At 43.4% G+C, this 16,031-nt stretch overlaps 1 protein-coding gene across 11 annotated transcripts in view; it reads right to left on the bottom strand.

The window, feature by feature from the left end:
* The window catches only part of LOC113020226 (RNA binding protein fox-1 homolog 3), a 421,260-nt gene that overhangs the window by 92,580 nt on the left and 312,649 nt on the right, over positions 1-16,031 (bottom strand). Inside the window, exon 1 of one of the 11 annotated variants that reach the window (XM_026164004.1) lies at positions 974-6,102. The exons of the other annotated variants lie outside the window; for them this stretch is intronic. Coding sequence (XP_026019789.1) covers positions 974-1,099 — 126 coding nt within the window. The 5' untranslated portion in view covers positions 1,100-6,102. Of the gene's footprint in view, positions 1-973; positions 6,103-16,031 lie in introns of those variants that run through there. 11 annotated transcript variants of the gene reach the window in all.

The raw sequence follows: 16,031 nt of genomic DNA on the forward strand, positions 1-16,031 counted from the left end.
ATTTAAACAAATCTCACGGTGAGAGCAGTTTTAGTTTAAACCTTAATGTGTGTTTTAAACAAATAGAGATTTTCTGTTGCCCGTAACCACATGAAATCAAAGGATTATACGGCAAGGATAGTCCAAAAAAGGAGATGACCAAGAAATGTGGACTTTTTCTTTTTGAAGCTCATAACAAAAATAAACTGCACACATTGTAATAATAATTCAAATAGGAGCGATCTCGTGTCATCACTGCTTTGTTCGTTACTCCTCAAAGCCCTCGAAGCTTTAACTTCCTAAATTCAGGGTTAAAATTTAAATTCGTGTCTTGAAGATTCATGTGATTTTAGCAAACACAGGCAGGGATCAGACTGGGTAACACATGCACAACTACCACATGTAGATAAACGAGGAGTGTTTTTTGCAGTCAGCTACAGAAAAAGTTGGCATCTACTTGCATAAAAAAATCTGAGATAAAGAAGCAATTTTTTAAAAGGAATTTTCCCATTTAAAAACACAACTAACTGTAAAATTGCCTCATCTTTGCAGCACAGAAGTGACAGAGCACAACAGACTGACCGAGAAAACATTTCCAAGCACAATGAGTCATGAAGCGACTGTTGTACACAAACGCTGCGTGCTCCCACGTCACAGCGATCGCTAATTCACTGCTTTAATTTCACTCAAAAAAAGGGAGGCACTGGAGAGAGAAGAGGAAGACGGGAGGCGATGAAGAGCGGGACGGTTCAGAGGGTAGAATTAAAGGAGGTGATCCCCGCTCCACCTCCGCCTCCTGCCCCCCTCTTTCTACTCCTCAAAGGCAGGCTGAGGGTCAAGGGTTAGGCGGGTGAAAGTACTCTGAGTAACAGCACAAAGCGAGCGCGATGCCGTCACGTGCTGCCGAGGAGCGCACGGAGAGACGAAAAGGGATGCAGAGCGAGGGAGAGGAGAGAGAGCGAGGGTCGACAAAGCGAGCATCGTTCAGTCTTACCTCGGGCAGGTAGAGGAAGGCAGGGGGACACTGGAGCGAGTGAGGTAGCATCCCGGAGCCGGAGAGCAGGAGGCAGCCGGAGTTGGCCATGGAGCTCAGCGTGGGGTGACGGGACGCTTTGCGCATTTAGCAGGGAGATCCTTTTGCTCTACTCTCTCCTTCTTCTCTCTCTCTCTCTCTTTCTCTGGCTCGCTCGCTCCCACTCACTTACTCACTCTCTCTCTCTCTCTCCCTCCTCGGATCAGTTCCCTTCCTCTGCCTCCTCTTGCCTTTTAAATTTCCCTTTTGCTGGCTTTTGTGTCGCTATTGAAGATGTAGCAGGGAGGCGAGCGGTGCGCAGACAATGTGCATGTTCCACGTTTATCACTATTGCACTCTCTCTCTCTCACGCTCGCTCTCTCTCTCTCTCGGTCTCTGCCGATCTCTCTCTCTCCCCTTTTCTCTCGCTCACTATCCCTGGCGCGACTCTGTTTACTTTGTGTGCGATAAAAGCCAACATAAGCATTCAGACACAGAAGGGGAGGTTCTGTGCAAGCTCGGGAGGAGGAGGAGGGGTTGAAGAGCCGACAGGGGGTTGGGTAGGTTAGGGTGGGGGTATGAAAGAGGTGCTGGTAGAATGAAAGGGGGGGGGGGGGGGTACTGATGAAGTCCCTGGTGGATTCATACATCAAACGGGCTGGCTGAATAGCAGAGGGGATGTGAATGACATTAGAACAGCTGATCCTGGGCATTAGCACCTCGTGGGACACTGCATGCTGCCTTTTAATTGCGGCCCCCCCATCCCGCAAAAGCACACATAAACACACACCCCCCTCGGTGGTCGGGCAGCACCTCCCTCTCCTCCGCCTGTGCGTGCGCGCGCGCTCAAGGACATAAACCGCACGGCACGTATAGCAGATCTATCCGTAAAGCCAGGGGAAAGTGCATTTACACAAAAACAGGCTGTGATTAGGCCCAGTCGTGACATCCCTCTTCATCTACTCAGCTGTAAACATGCATTCAGCCAAGCATGTACTGTAGAGCACGCTAAACTGTACAAGAAAAACAACTTCGAGCTTCCTTTTAATGTATTTTTCTGATTAATTCTCTTTGATACTGCTTTAAAAGAAGCAGACAAAGAGAATGCACAAGATGTATTCATTACATCACGGGCACCAGTTGGGTATAGAGATCGAAGTCAGAGGGGGGAAAAGCAAGAAATCCAGCTTGAATGTTATCCAACGCAGCCCTGGATTCAGACCCTTGATGTTTCAGCAGAGAAAGGCAGAACTCGGGTCATCGACTGGGTTTGGCCAGATGTGTTTACTCTCGAGAACGTCATCCAAAACATTTGATATATTTAGAAATTTGTCTAATAATGTTCTCTCTGTGAATGTACGTTATTCCTGCCATTAATAACATGCAAGGTTAGATTCTCCAAAGGGGCTTTGACCAGTGCACATGCCTAGAACTGATGCTGGTTCTTAATCCCAATACCGAGAATGGGTTTAATGCAATTTCCCTACAAGGATCAATCACGAATAACTTAACTTTGCTAATTCAGCTTAACCTTATTCCAAATATTCATGAACCTCTGGAGAAATTTAAGGCATGGATGTAGTATGATCCAGACTGACATTAAACTATTAAACTCTTTACTTGATTTTTGTCTTTTGGGTTCTTGTTGAGATCGACTGTTATGCTCATAGCTTTGGATTTTCAACAGAAGACAATAGGAGTTCCTTAGACATGGATAACATGAGGGATGCTGCCTTCATGTGAAGGCCCGGAACTGTATTGGAAAAAGGTGACGAGCACGGATCAGGCTTAAGGCTGTCAATGCTGAAAATCAATGATTCGAAGCATCAATTGATCCGACTCTAATTCTATGAGTCGAGCATTCGTTTATCCACAAGACAGAACGTTCTGTGCTCGTGGTTGACTAATGAGAAGCTGAATCTGAGGTGCAGTGATTCTCTTCATTTAGAAGTACCGGCCAAAGCTTTGCTTTCAAAGAAGATGGCCTTGTGGATCATTTGTGTGTAGCGCAGGTCCGGTGTAGCAGAAAGTGAGTGACTGAGGGTGTAAGATGTAACATTACCAGCACTTTGCTGCAGCATTGTGAAGTGCATGCTAATAGAGGTGATTAAGTGATTGTAATCAGCTGCAAAGTGTTTAGAGATGCCTGAGTTTCAGTGTAACAGTTATCTGATTGTTGTGTAGCGTGTTGGGTGCCCTATAAGAAAGGAAATAAAGGTCCAGTTCATGTAGCATTGTGGCACTTTCTCTTCCTGCCTCGTCTTCATCGCGGCAGAGTCGGTCCGAACAGTAAAGGTTACCAGTTAACGAGACAGGCTAGAGCAAAGTAACAGCAGCGTTTTGAACTTTCAAAGAACTTTTAAAAAGTTAATGCAAACTGTCCGAGCGAACGCTAAAACACGTCATTGTACGGACGAAGACTTGAAAATGGAAATCATAGAAGGCGATTCAATCAGTAGATATATGTATAAGAATTGTCTAGATTTTTTTCAGGGTCAACATGGGGGGTGGTCATTGAAACAGCTACCCGCTGCACCCGTGGTGTCACTGCTTCACTCGACCAACACGAAGGTAGAGAAAACCCAACATGACCAAAAGAACTGTGAATATAATACCAACATACAACAACGCATTATCAACCCAGAACCCTCCACAGCAATTTCACAAACCCTACGCAACAATAGACGGCTATTTTTATATTATTATTTTTAAAACAATAAGACTGCTTACCATTATCTGAGTAAATGTTCCTTTATTTTGTCCAATAAATAAATAAAGGAACAAATTTTAGATTTTTTTCTCAACAGACAAATTAGTGAGTCTGGAGCAGACCTAGCTATAACATGTGTGCCTCTTTCTACTAAAGTTTCACCCAGTTATTGAGTTGTATTGTTATAATCAGCATGTATTTTTGTTCATGCCCATTTCATGCTAAGAAGCAGCTCTGCTTGCTTAATGCTCTGATCTACACAATGCATATGTAGATCTACAAAGTTCTGCTATTCCCATTTTTCTGCACGTACATTACCTGATGTGTCACCTTCTAGGTTTGGCGTTGTGGCCGTAATGACAGTAATAATTGGGTCCTGCTGTGGGAGACACAACACGGCGGCAGAGGAGAATTAACTCTCTCTGGGACACTCCCTCTGCAGATTAAATAATTCCAAGCAGCCACAGGGGGATAGTTGACCTGTAATTACATATTCGGTCGTGTATTTCGCTAACTTCAAAGAGAAAAACGAAATAATAGAAAAATCATTAAATGAAATAAGCACTCACCTTTATTGGTAGTCATCTTCATTACCAATATACACGCTTTGTCTGTATAATTGGCCTGACTGTTTGATGCAAAGACCAGTCCTCGCTGATATCTGGGCGTGCTTTAGGATTAACAGTTTGGCATCGCCTGCTACAGATGGGGATCCATCTCTCCGTCCCTCCTCTATGCGTTTTCCATCTCTTGCTTTTTGGCTCCTTTTTTTTTTGTCTTTCTTTTTTCTGTATCTGTCTGTCTCACCCAGTTAATAATTCAAATGAGCACTGCCAGATCACTCCCTTCAAAGGGAGTTTCTGGAATGTTCTCAACGGTGCCTTTTCTTTATGTCATGTGAAATCAAAGCCCTCAAACAGCAGAGATATCCTCAGTTAACTCCACACACTGCTGCTCTGCCAATTAAAGAAAGATCAACAACTGCAGCGAACGGCTCATAGTTGATCACAAAAAGAAAAAAAAAAGTGATCTTAATCATCACGATCAGTTTTGTCACCATCACCCTTTGTCTTCCTCCATTTCTTCCTTCAAGTGCAATCACCACATTGCTGTGGCAGGCCCGTAATAATCAGCGTAATGATTATTACCACAATCACCATCATCATCACTGTCACCGTCGCCTCTGTCACGTCTTTGCCCGCCTCTGTTACCGTCCTCTTAAAGACCACGATTTACCCTCTGAGTCCGGACTTGTGTTTGATTGTCATTAAGTCAGCAGGCGCGCGGGATTTTGCAGGTGTGTGCACATTTCTGTCGAGTCTCCGCTCTGGGCTCGTTTCGGGCAATGCGAGCTTTAAAATGTGTGTTCAATCTCCTTCAAAAGCATCTCCTCTGTCTTTGTATATGAGCCCGTGTTTGTCTTTTGTGCCGGCGCTACGTTAATGTGCTCCTCCAAGAAAGGTTGAAAGCAGCAGTTCTTGCAGTAAAAAGCCATCACGTGCACTGGGAGCACACTCAGCAATAATCAAAGGCAATACAAGCGGCGACTAATGGGGCCCAAACGATTGGCGGCGCACTCCAGTTCGCCGCTGTTTATCGTATGACCGCTGATCAATAGAGCACACTCACACTAATCATCATAAGAGATGACTGTTTATTTCCCTTAACTCCATCACTCTGACAGTGGGGGAAGACACATACTTCGCTGACCAGTATCAATAAGTACAAAATACTGCATTAAGGTATTCAAAGATATCTGCAACTTTACACTTGACTTTGCATTTTTAATTTATATTCAAACATATTTTATAAAGCAGGAAGTAATTGTATATTTGTCGAGTCACTGTAACGTATAAATCGTTAGTGTGTAATGACTCTTCCAATTCAGGGTTTGGCTGAAACCATCACTTAATCATGATTAGATCATGAAGAAAAAGTAAACTCGTTCAATCGTTCATTCATGAATGAATCCGGGATCTTAATTACTAAAGCTATCATCACTCGAGCGTGATAGATACACCGACAGATAGAATGTGTAATGATAGAAAGCAGGCCGATAGTATTAGGTAAGGAGTTTTACCTAATACTTTTTACTGTGTAAAAGTACAAGTAGTACTGAAAACATTCAAATTTAATGATGCATTCATTTAAAAAAAGAACAAAAAAACACGAACAGGCTGAGATGTTTTAGGAAAAATATGTGGAATTTCGACGTGTCGATTTTTCAAATTTCTGTTTTCCTACATTAACTCGGTCGACTGTCGCTGCATGTGCACAGAGCTAAACAACAACAGCATTTTACTTCTTTATGATCCAAACAACTTGGCTTTAAAGAGCCTGCAGTGTAGCAACGCTGGCACCGCTATCACAGGAATACCGGTGAATGTTAATTAATGACTTGTCTGAAATTGTCACACTTTGCAGATTTTTGGGCCAAATGTTTTACAGCCTTTTTATTTATATATATATATATATATATATATATATATATATATATATATATATATATATATATATATATATATATATATATATAGCCGTGCACCGCCACATATAAAATATTTTCCTAATGCAATCCTAATATGCAAAGAAAACAATTTTATATTTTGCAGGTAATTTTCACTGAAACATCACAACCAAAAAAAAAGAAATCAGTTCAATTAAAAAGGCACCGTTCCGAACAATTCATCTTTTTTTCTCATTTCTTAGTAACTGAATATTTTATATATTTTTAGCTGAAATGTTGGTTATGCATATAAAGCTGTGGGTGTGTGTCTGCTCTCAAATGCACCATTTGCCAAGTATCTCTAGACTGCAGAGCAGCTGAATAGATGTACTTTGCTACTGCACCCTGCGCTTCACTATGGACACAGCTCCCCCATCAGGACGACCACCAGAGTCTGAACAAAACACAAACATGTCAGCGTGAGCATTATGCAATATTATTCAGCGATCCAGTCATTCTAAATGCGTATGAAAATAAATACAGGGATGTGTCACATTCTCCGGGGGGGCGCTCCACCCTGCCGGACACGCAGCCAAGACCTCTGGAGGCGCACTCTGAGGAAAACAAAGCAGCAGTGTTTGGTGCTGGTGGATTTTGTTAAGAAGCAGTGAGGCCTTTGGAGGGGCACCGCTGAAGTGCCCCTCTGACAGGCTTCCTCATTATCTGGCATCTCCAGAGTGCCAGCCAACCCCGCTGTAGAAGAGGGGGCATGAGGACGCCTCGATCAGCCTGCCTCGAGGGTACCCAGAGAGGGGAGGGTTGTGCTCTTGCTAAAGGTCCGCTGATTATATCTCAGGCCCAGAGCTTCAGGGATCCCCACTAATTAAAGGTTGTGTCATATCTGTTAGAGATAACAAACGTATGTAGCTCGTCTTTTTTTTTTTTTTTTTTTAATTCCTCCGCTCCCATATCTGCACTTTACAGCACCACGTCAAGTTGCAGCCTCGGTCTGCATTCAAGGCTGACCAGCTTTCTGCACCGAGAGGAAAGGGTTTCTGTTTAACCTGCCCTCACCCATCTCAGTGTGCCAGCGGTGTTGCGGAGGCATCAGGGATCCTTTGTCTGGAGGCATAATTAAAGCTCTCGTTCATTATTTCTTCACTTTGAGCGCAGATCTGAGTAATTAGGAGGCAGTGCCACGGGGAGGCTGGAACTTTCACGGAAGCAAAGAAAAACACGCACACAATTACACATGTCTGCACACATTAAATCGAGAAGAAAGTGAAGCCTGTACACACAGACCCAAAAAAGCTCACTCTTAGCACCAAATGAGCTGCATTCGTCTCCCACCTATCTTTGGATGCCGATATTCTGCACCGAGTGAAGTATGCCATTTCTTCCCTCAGAGCTGTCAGGTACTAACACATTGATTAAAAATTTGATTAAACGGACAGTTAAGGGAGGAACTGGAGGAACGAGCTACGACCTGCGCTTCAATCGGATGCCGGGGTAGGATGTGGGGCCCTGGCTTTTGCTGCATTTGGAGCTGAGGCACTTGCCTCTCTAATGGATTTTGAAACAGAGCTTGGCTTTTATATGGTGTCATTCATCCTCATATGTTTTCGCCTGCCGCGTCTTACAATCACTGCTTCTTTATGGCAAACTAATGCACCCAGTGCTAAGATCAGCAGGTTGGCTCTGGCCATCGCTCACTGAGCTCTGGCCAGATATTAGAGCATTTTGAAAGCTTCTACTGGGGAAGGCAGAGCAAAAGCCGAGGGGTACCGACTCTGCCTCCTCCACTGTCATATATCAACCGTCCACGTCACGCTGTCTACACCAATAACACACATACACACCGAGCCGCTGCTGCTCCGGCTGCTTTGACAAGGCAGGGAAGGAGAGGGTTGATTGAGCTTTATGGCAGCGGACAGTCAGCATCAATACATTGACCGTTTTACCACCCTCTCACCTAAAAGTCTGGTGCGCTTGCAGCTAAAAGACATCGAGGAGCGCGTGTGCGTGATACTGCTAGGTGGTATGGGTGGAAGATGGGGAAAGGTTTGGTCGAGCCATGGTGGGAGACAATAAACGGGGGCGATGGCTCACGCCCTGTTAGCCCTCTAGGCCGAGCGAGGCTGCGATAGAGAGAGAGCTGACAGGGCAGAGGGATGGCCAAGCATGGAAATCACATCAGATCAATGATGAAAAATTCAGAGGCGGCAAGAGTTGCTCTTGGGGATGATATAACACGGAGCATGTAAGCTTGTGACTACATGGAAGTACATGGAGAAACTAATGTCTCAACCAGCAGATATACGAATTCAGACACTTTGTCTTTAAGCGGCTAGAAACGAGTTAAATGAGAAAGGAAACGAACGCAACAGAAACAGAGGGGAATGTTTGTATATGTACACTGTTTAAAATTACAAGACTGTTTCTTGGGCTTTACAATCTGAACAAAATCTATCATCCTCCATCCTTGAACCCTCAGTTACGTCCCAAAACATCCTTCACCAGGAATAAAAATGCTCTGGAGAAAAGCTGAGAAGCTTTCCACCTGCCTACATGACGTGTATATATCAAATATATCACACTGTTAGAAACTATTAGGGCTTCAGTTTCTAGATTTCCAGGGGAAAGAGTCATTATAATTTTATTCAAATAGCACTTTTTCAGACACACGGTTACTGTGCTTCACATCTGGGACAAACTCCACACATTAATAATAAACAAACATGCATACATATGCATAGGTCTCTATAGGGCTGTTGGATATAACGATATATATCGGGTGACGATATCACGCTATCGTTTGTTTACGGAAATATTTTTTCAGCGTTTTCAAAGTTCTCTCTCTCTCTTAAATGTAATATAACCACACTACGGGCGGACAACCGACTGTTTTTAAGTGTTGTCGTTAGCAACAACGACGGTAAAACCATCGCGTGGCTCCGCCGTCCGCTTGTTTATTTTCCACATAAACCTTTCAAAATAAAGCTGAAGATCCTGTTGAGATTTTTCAAAATAAACATAATTACGTGAAATAGTATGCAGAGTGTTTACGGACGAGAAGCTAAAAAGAGCCGTCGGGTGCTAAAAAATAAACCTTAGAACACGCCCTGTAATAAATACTCACAAAGAAAATTCTAACTTATGTAACACTCGAGTCCAGGTACACGACGCCCAGCTGAAAACACTTCACAGAGCTGCCCGAGATTCACAGAATTTACAGAAAATGTAACATTTTTCTGATACATATCGTTGTCGGGACGATAAATGTCTTATGATATGAGATTTTGATCATATCGCACAGCCCTAAGTCCCTACATGCTGTATATACGTGATGATCACAAACAAAAAATAGTGTGGCCGCCACTGCAGCCAGAATATGATCCCAGCAGCTCCACTTCATAAACTGAGCCAAGCAGATATGTTACATGTGATTAACAGAACTTTGAAATCGATGCCAAATTTAACTGGAGGACTTACCGGTATATAACAGAAACATGAAAGCATCACAATGTTTTATTAGCTTCAGGTTAGCTTAGCTGTCGACGAGGACGAGCCTGTAACGATTAATTAAACTGTAGGCAAACACTTGGAGCTAGATGAGGACCTGGTGGCTCACAGAGCACGTGACCATTGAAGGGTTATTAGCTGTGATCATTTTAATAACCTTTCTAATGACGTGTCCCTTTGTCCTTATTTATAAACCCCAGAACAGCTGGTGTTAAACGATATATATGGTAAACCACAAGATGACACAGAGGTACGCTTCCCTTTGTTAGACCAGCTAATATAGGATTCAAAGAGCTCTTTGAATCTTATATTAGCTGGGATTTAACAGAGCAAGGTGTTTTCATTTGAATACATCTGTTAAAAATGTGTGCACATAAAAGAGCACTACCCAAAACACAGACACATGCTTGATTCACAGGATTTATAAATATGAAATATGTCTGCTTGTGAAGTATTTAATTATCGAGACGAACCTTTTGATACTTATGGGCTCAGCGCACGTCAGTTTTACAGGATCGGCAAAATAGTACTAATGTTCTTAAACGTGCATTTGTTTTTATATATTTTGTTATTTCAAGATTTCTATAACATGCCAGGTACAATTTCATATTGCAGTGTTATTGAATATACCAATATATAATTTCACTGGGGCTACTTAAACTATCCACACCATCGTGTGTGTTTGTTGAAGTGAGCTCTGCCATAAAACTTCATTTTGGATAATTCACTTCATTTTTGTAACGCAGACATGCGAGGCTACACAGCACCACGATACTGTAATCACGCCACTGCTAAGTTAGTCAGAGGAACGCTCTCAAATCCAGTCCTCGGGGTTCAGAGCACTGCTGCTCCTCTCTTCCGCCGCCTTGTTAATTGCATTCACCTGTTGTCCGCGGCCTAACCGCAGTCCCACAGACCGAGTGAATACTCCCTGGCAGCAGCGCTTTGCAGTCTGAGGACTGTGTGTGAAAACATGAGACAGTGCACGGTCCCCGTCGAACACATTCGTGGCCAAAATGTTCCAAAATTCAAATCCGTCCAGAGCAATCTTTCTCAGAATCTGCCATCCGAGTGCATTTCAGATTCCACTGACATTCTGTTAAAAAGAAAAAAGGAAAAAGAAGCACCCTTAACCATAATGGCTTCAGCCCCAACGCAAAGTCAATTACATAGATTGGTGCAGTGACATAAAGTGTATTCCATTTGGGAGCAGATTGGTCATGCCCAGTAATGTTCCCTTCCTGCAGGCATACCTTTGACCATTACTCTAAACAGGCATTCGGGGAACCAGAGACCTATTTCGCACAACTGTGAATGCCGGTGTGTCTCCCAGAGGGGTCAGGGGTTCACACTGCAACTACCATGCTCTCATATTTAGCAGCGGCGGGTGAGAAATGGTACATCAATACTGTCAGACGCACTGGGCCAAAGCGGCCTCCTGCGCACACATATCATATTAGAATGGAGCGTAAGAAACCACAGCCGGGCCAGAAGGTGTCAGGAAATGTGTGAACGTGCGTGTGTGTAACTGGAAACATCTAAAATGCCCGAAATGTGTTGGATTTTAAAACATTATTGGTGCAGCTACCTCATTTATCGACGCACCTGTCCCTAACCTCAGACCATTTAAAAACCATCGAACGCGATCGCCGCGGAGATGGCTTTGATCATCGAACTCAAGCTGATGGCGTTCGTGTTTTTCCCAATCTGAGCAATAAATCACTCCGCTGTTTATTTCGAAAGGATAACGCCACTTGCCTTTCCTCATACATGTTTAAATTTTTAATGTAACTAATGAGGATAAATGCGTTTGAAGTGACAACTGACATATCGATTCATTAAGACTTCTCGAGCTTTAATATTTTTGTGTTTTGGACCGATGCTCGAGACAAACGAGGAATATGACGGTTTTTAAAAGATTGATCAGTTACATGAAAATTAATCAACAAGTTAATCAAGAACCAAACAAAGGAAGCAGGTTTCAACCCTTCTGGGAAGCATTTGTGTATGAACGTCTTAAATTTAGTGGCTAATTTAAGGGTCCATTGAGGCTTTCTCCACAGCTCCATTTCTAGACTTTTAGTCTCCTGTAAGCTTAATGATTTCTTTTCACCCAATACTGTCAATGTCCAAGTCTAAAGGTGCCTGGAGGCTATGGACATCACAGTGGTTTCTCCCTGAAGGCTCCTGTTCTGGCTCCAGGTCCTATCGGCTTCAAAAGTGCAACCACAGGCTTTCTTTTTTTAGTGTTGCAAGGCAGAGCACAATCACTGAAGGGGCCACCGAGTACTACTACAATCACTAAAGTGGATTTGTTTGTTCAATTGTGTTGCATCAAATTTGGTAGAGCTCCACTTTACAGTTTCTAGAGCTGATTGTTGTGCAGGCTGGCTTTCGCGTGCACCAAGTGGTTCTCCAAACTGAAATTGTTCCATCTTCAGATGTTTATAGAAATTAATAAGTGTGTTTTTATTTCTTACTAGCCTATTATACTTTCCAGTGGGCTAAAGTTAATCGTGAATATCTGCTTTACCACTGGACCAGATAAGGAGACGCGCTCTTATCTATCGAGCTCAGAGATTTGACTAAATTTGGGGATTTATAAAAAATTTTTCCAGGTGGACGCTTTAAACAAAGGGGTTAAATCAGTGCCCTCCTTTGAATTGCCATCTCAAACACCATTTGAACCAAATGTCAGACTGTTGAATGTTTTATGTAGTCTTTTTTTTCCCCTACCAGCGTTTGGTAAGAGCCTGTGTTTTTAGAAGTGCTACTTAAATAGACGCTCTAAATATAAAGTTTGCGTGGGTGTGTTACTCTGCCCCAGTCCCAATGTGTTTCCCTCAGCGCTTGTATCTCCGTGGGAGCGTCTCCGGCTGTGGGTGTATTCGGCGTGTAGGTACCTGCGCGGTTATAAAACCCTTCTGTGTAGAACGAGGCGCCCGGAGCATCTGCTGTCGCTACCCGTGATCCAACCCTGCCCTCTGACCACATCGCGGGCAGCATTCCCCCCCCCCCCGCCCCCTTCCCATTCCACCGCCATCAAAACGTAGCTACGGGGACTCGCACGCTGATACAGATTTTCCACGGACATCTGCCCTGGAACGATGGCGGCTGGAAGAGAAAGGGTTTGCCCAAAGGAGGTGGAAGAAATGTGAGTGTAATATCTCCGAGTGGGAGTCATGAATGCGCTATGATACCGAACCAAAATGCTGCGATCGCTGCTCAATATTTCAAAAGATGTCTGGCTTTAATGCCGCCCCTGTTGAGGCCATAATATTGATGGTTCGATGGGAAATGTTAAAGTGTCAAACTCTGCAAGGCGCATCTCTGGAGGAAAGAAAATTACACACATACATACACAAACATGAAGGTATCATATAGGTAAATGTTGAAGTGCAGCACCCTCGGAGAGAGGGATTGTTTTTCCCGGTCAAGCGTGTCCTTTGCCATCGTTCACGCTCGTGTTGCTGTATTACTTCCTGTGACGCTTGTTCGCTCTTTCCCTAATGCTTCTTTTTCTCCACTCTCCAAATGCTATCTGTCAGTAGGTGTTGCAGGACTGATAGAGGCTTGTCTGTTGCCTTTCTCATTACAGCGGGGGAGACAAAACCCAGCGAGTGCAGTAACCTTTCATGGAGACAGAGGGAGGGAGGCATCCGCACAGAGCCGGCACCTCCGTCTACTTGACATAACCCTATTACCGCTTCCTTAATTTGTCCCGCCGTGACAACTCGCAGCCAAAGAAACGGTTAAAAGAATGAGTGAACAAAAGCTGCATTGCATTATGGGGAGTGGAGGAGGGAAGAAGGGAGTCTTTGAGGGTGGAAGACAATGGGGAGGCTGAGCTGATGCATCAGCCATACCGGATCATTTCTAAACTGCCACACATTATCCGGAGGTGGGCCCGGATATACTGATAGCTCTCAGTTTCAGCTCAGGGGCTCGTTCTTTTCAAAGATTTTTGTCTTTAATGTTCATTATTTAAGTTTCTCTTTCAAATTCTTTTCCTCGTCCAAGTTACGAGAGCTTAAAACGCCACCCAGGCTGATCACTTTTCACTTAATCAAAAGAGTTTGCCAACAGTTTACAGGAGCGCGATTTCAAAAAGCTCCAAAACGGCGATGACGGGGTTTGCTTTTTTCTTCTTTCTTTGGCCTCGTTTCCCTTTAAGGTCTGCTTTAGTTAAATGCAATAATGTTTCTTCCCTCATTTAATATTTACAAACAGCAAAGGCTCCAAAGAAACCTTCAGCGCTTCTGCTTTGTTTCCTAAATCTGTTTGTACAAAATATGATCAAAGCTCCGAGCAGTCAGACTGTACCTCGACATGAAAACGACAATGCCTCAGAAATAACTAAATGACTGGCAAAATGAGTAACAGCTTCAAAATGGCTGATAATAAGAGCAGCTGAAGTACGAGCTCAGTGAAAGTGCCAGACACTCAGACAAATGTGACACTAAATCCCGCATTTGGCACATCCCAAGTAAACAAAAGTGTTGATAAAAGGAAGCTGAGGCAATCTTCTTTTGTACGTAAGATTTGAGGAAAGGGGGGGGGCTTTCTCTGTCTGTGACCGCCCAACATGCGAGGAGAATCTCAACTCAAAGGCAAATAAGCTGTAGCATTTAAAAATCTAATAAAGAAAAAACAACCACACAGGAAGAATGAATTAACCTGGAAGCGGTTGCAGAAATACCTGTTTTACACCCTAATTTTACATCTCTCAACACTCGCTCGTATTCTCGAGTGATGCCGTTTCAGTGGTGAACAACAATTTACTCAAGCACAATCCATAAGTATAGATTCGAGGTGCTTATAAATCCCATTTTACACCGATATGTACTATGTTGTACATCCAGGAAATATTGCACTTTCTCCGCCTCTGCGTCCATCTGTTTGCTCATTCATAAGCTTAAACGGCAAAATAAAAACGCCAGGCGCCCAAAACGGACAATCATAAATAACATTACGGCATAAAAAAACAAAGCTGAACAAAATAAAGGAAAACGTGGTAATGCTAAAGAAGAAACTGTCCCCTCGTTGATTAGCGCCGACTGTTAGAAATGAGAGTTTCCTCTGGACCCGCCACCAAATGTTTAACATGTTGGTTAAATTTGAATCCATCAGAAATACCAATCCAACAGTCTTAATGAAATGGAAGGAAGCGGCGTTTACATAGCACTTCTCTAGTCTCACTGACCACTCAGAGTGATTTAATCTGAATATCATCATACAATTAGCTTCAAAGGATAGTTTGTCATTTAAAGCTGGGAGAATAAGATTGTAAGCATTTTTATTTTCCTGCAATTAACTAATTCCACTAAAAAGGCCAAAAAGCAATATTCCTAATACATTAAGCAAAGTCCTTCTACAAGCAAGTCTTGCCACTCTGCAGCCAACTTGGCCTGCAGGCACTTATTTTGGGCTAACAAGACCGAGCCCTTATCTAAATGAATGAGGAGCAAACGCTTGTGACAGAAAGCACACAAACTAAAAAAACAAAGGGCTGGAAATGGCGTTTCCATGTGCAAAAGTTCACATTACAGTTTCATTTCGGCCCAGCGTGGCTGCGCTTTTATCATCTCTGACTCCTTCCACTACAGCACAGAACAAAGGTGAGGCTAATTCACCTCATGAAATATACATAACTACATCTTAATTAACATAATGAGTTGATAAACCTGCCACCACGCAGTTGAAACTGTTGTAAACCTTGGCTGTGCTCTCGTGTCTACATTATGCTTCCCGGTTCGGCTGCTGATTGGCTCTTTAGGGCCAGACGCCACCGTCGCTCTGCAGATTTCAGCTGTAGAGTCAAGGCGGTGTCACATCTTATCCACACAGAGTCTCCTTCCTCGGGTGTTAAGACATTTTTAAAAGACATCTTTCAAGCACATGTGAATTGCTTTTTCAGGCAGGGACTATTTTCTGTGGCGGTTTGATCTACGTTTGGTATATTTGGGGCATCAAGAGGGGTTTGTATAAATAACGTACATGGTGTGTGTTGGTGTTAATGAAGGAACACGCCACCCACACGCAGCACTGTTGCTCACTGATGTATTTTTAATGGTTTTAGGACAACGAAGGAGTTCTGGGGTACAAAGGAATGAGCTTTGGATACTTGTTAGTCGCATCGGTTTGTGGTGGTCTTTTGCTCTTTTAATGGGAATTGCTGACAAAAACAAAACTACGTGGAACTTGTCCCTTGAGTGCACACTGCTGATGGTAATTCTGGGCCTCAAGTGCAAATGTCAGTTCAGGAGATTAGTTTGTTACAGAGTAAGAGAATTATAGCTGTATGCTGTGTAGTAGTAGCAACAGTGGTGTATTTGAAGCAGAAATACAGTAGCGCGCGCGCA

Source organism: Astatotilapia calliptera, chromosome 4 (genome assembly GCF_900246225.1).
Source record: "Astatotilapia calliptera chromosome 4, fAstCal1.2, whole genome shotgun sequence".
Classification (NCBI taxonomy): Eukaryota; Metazoa; Chordata; class Actinopteri; order Cichliformes; family Cichlidae; genus Astatotilapia; species Astatotilapia calliptera.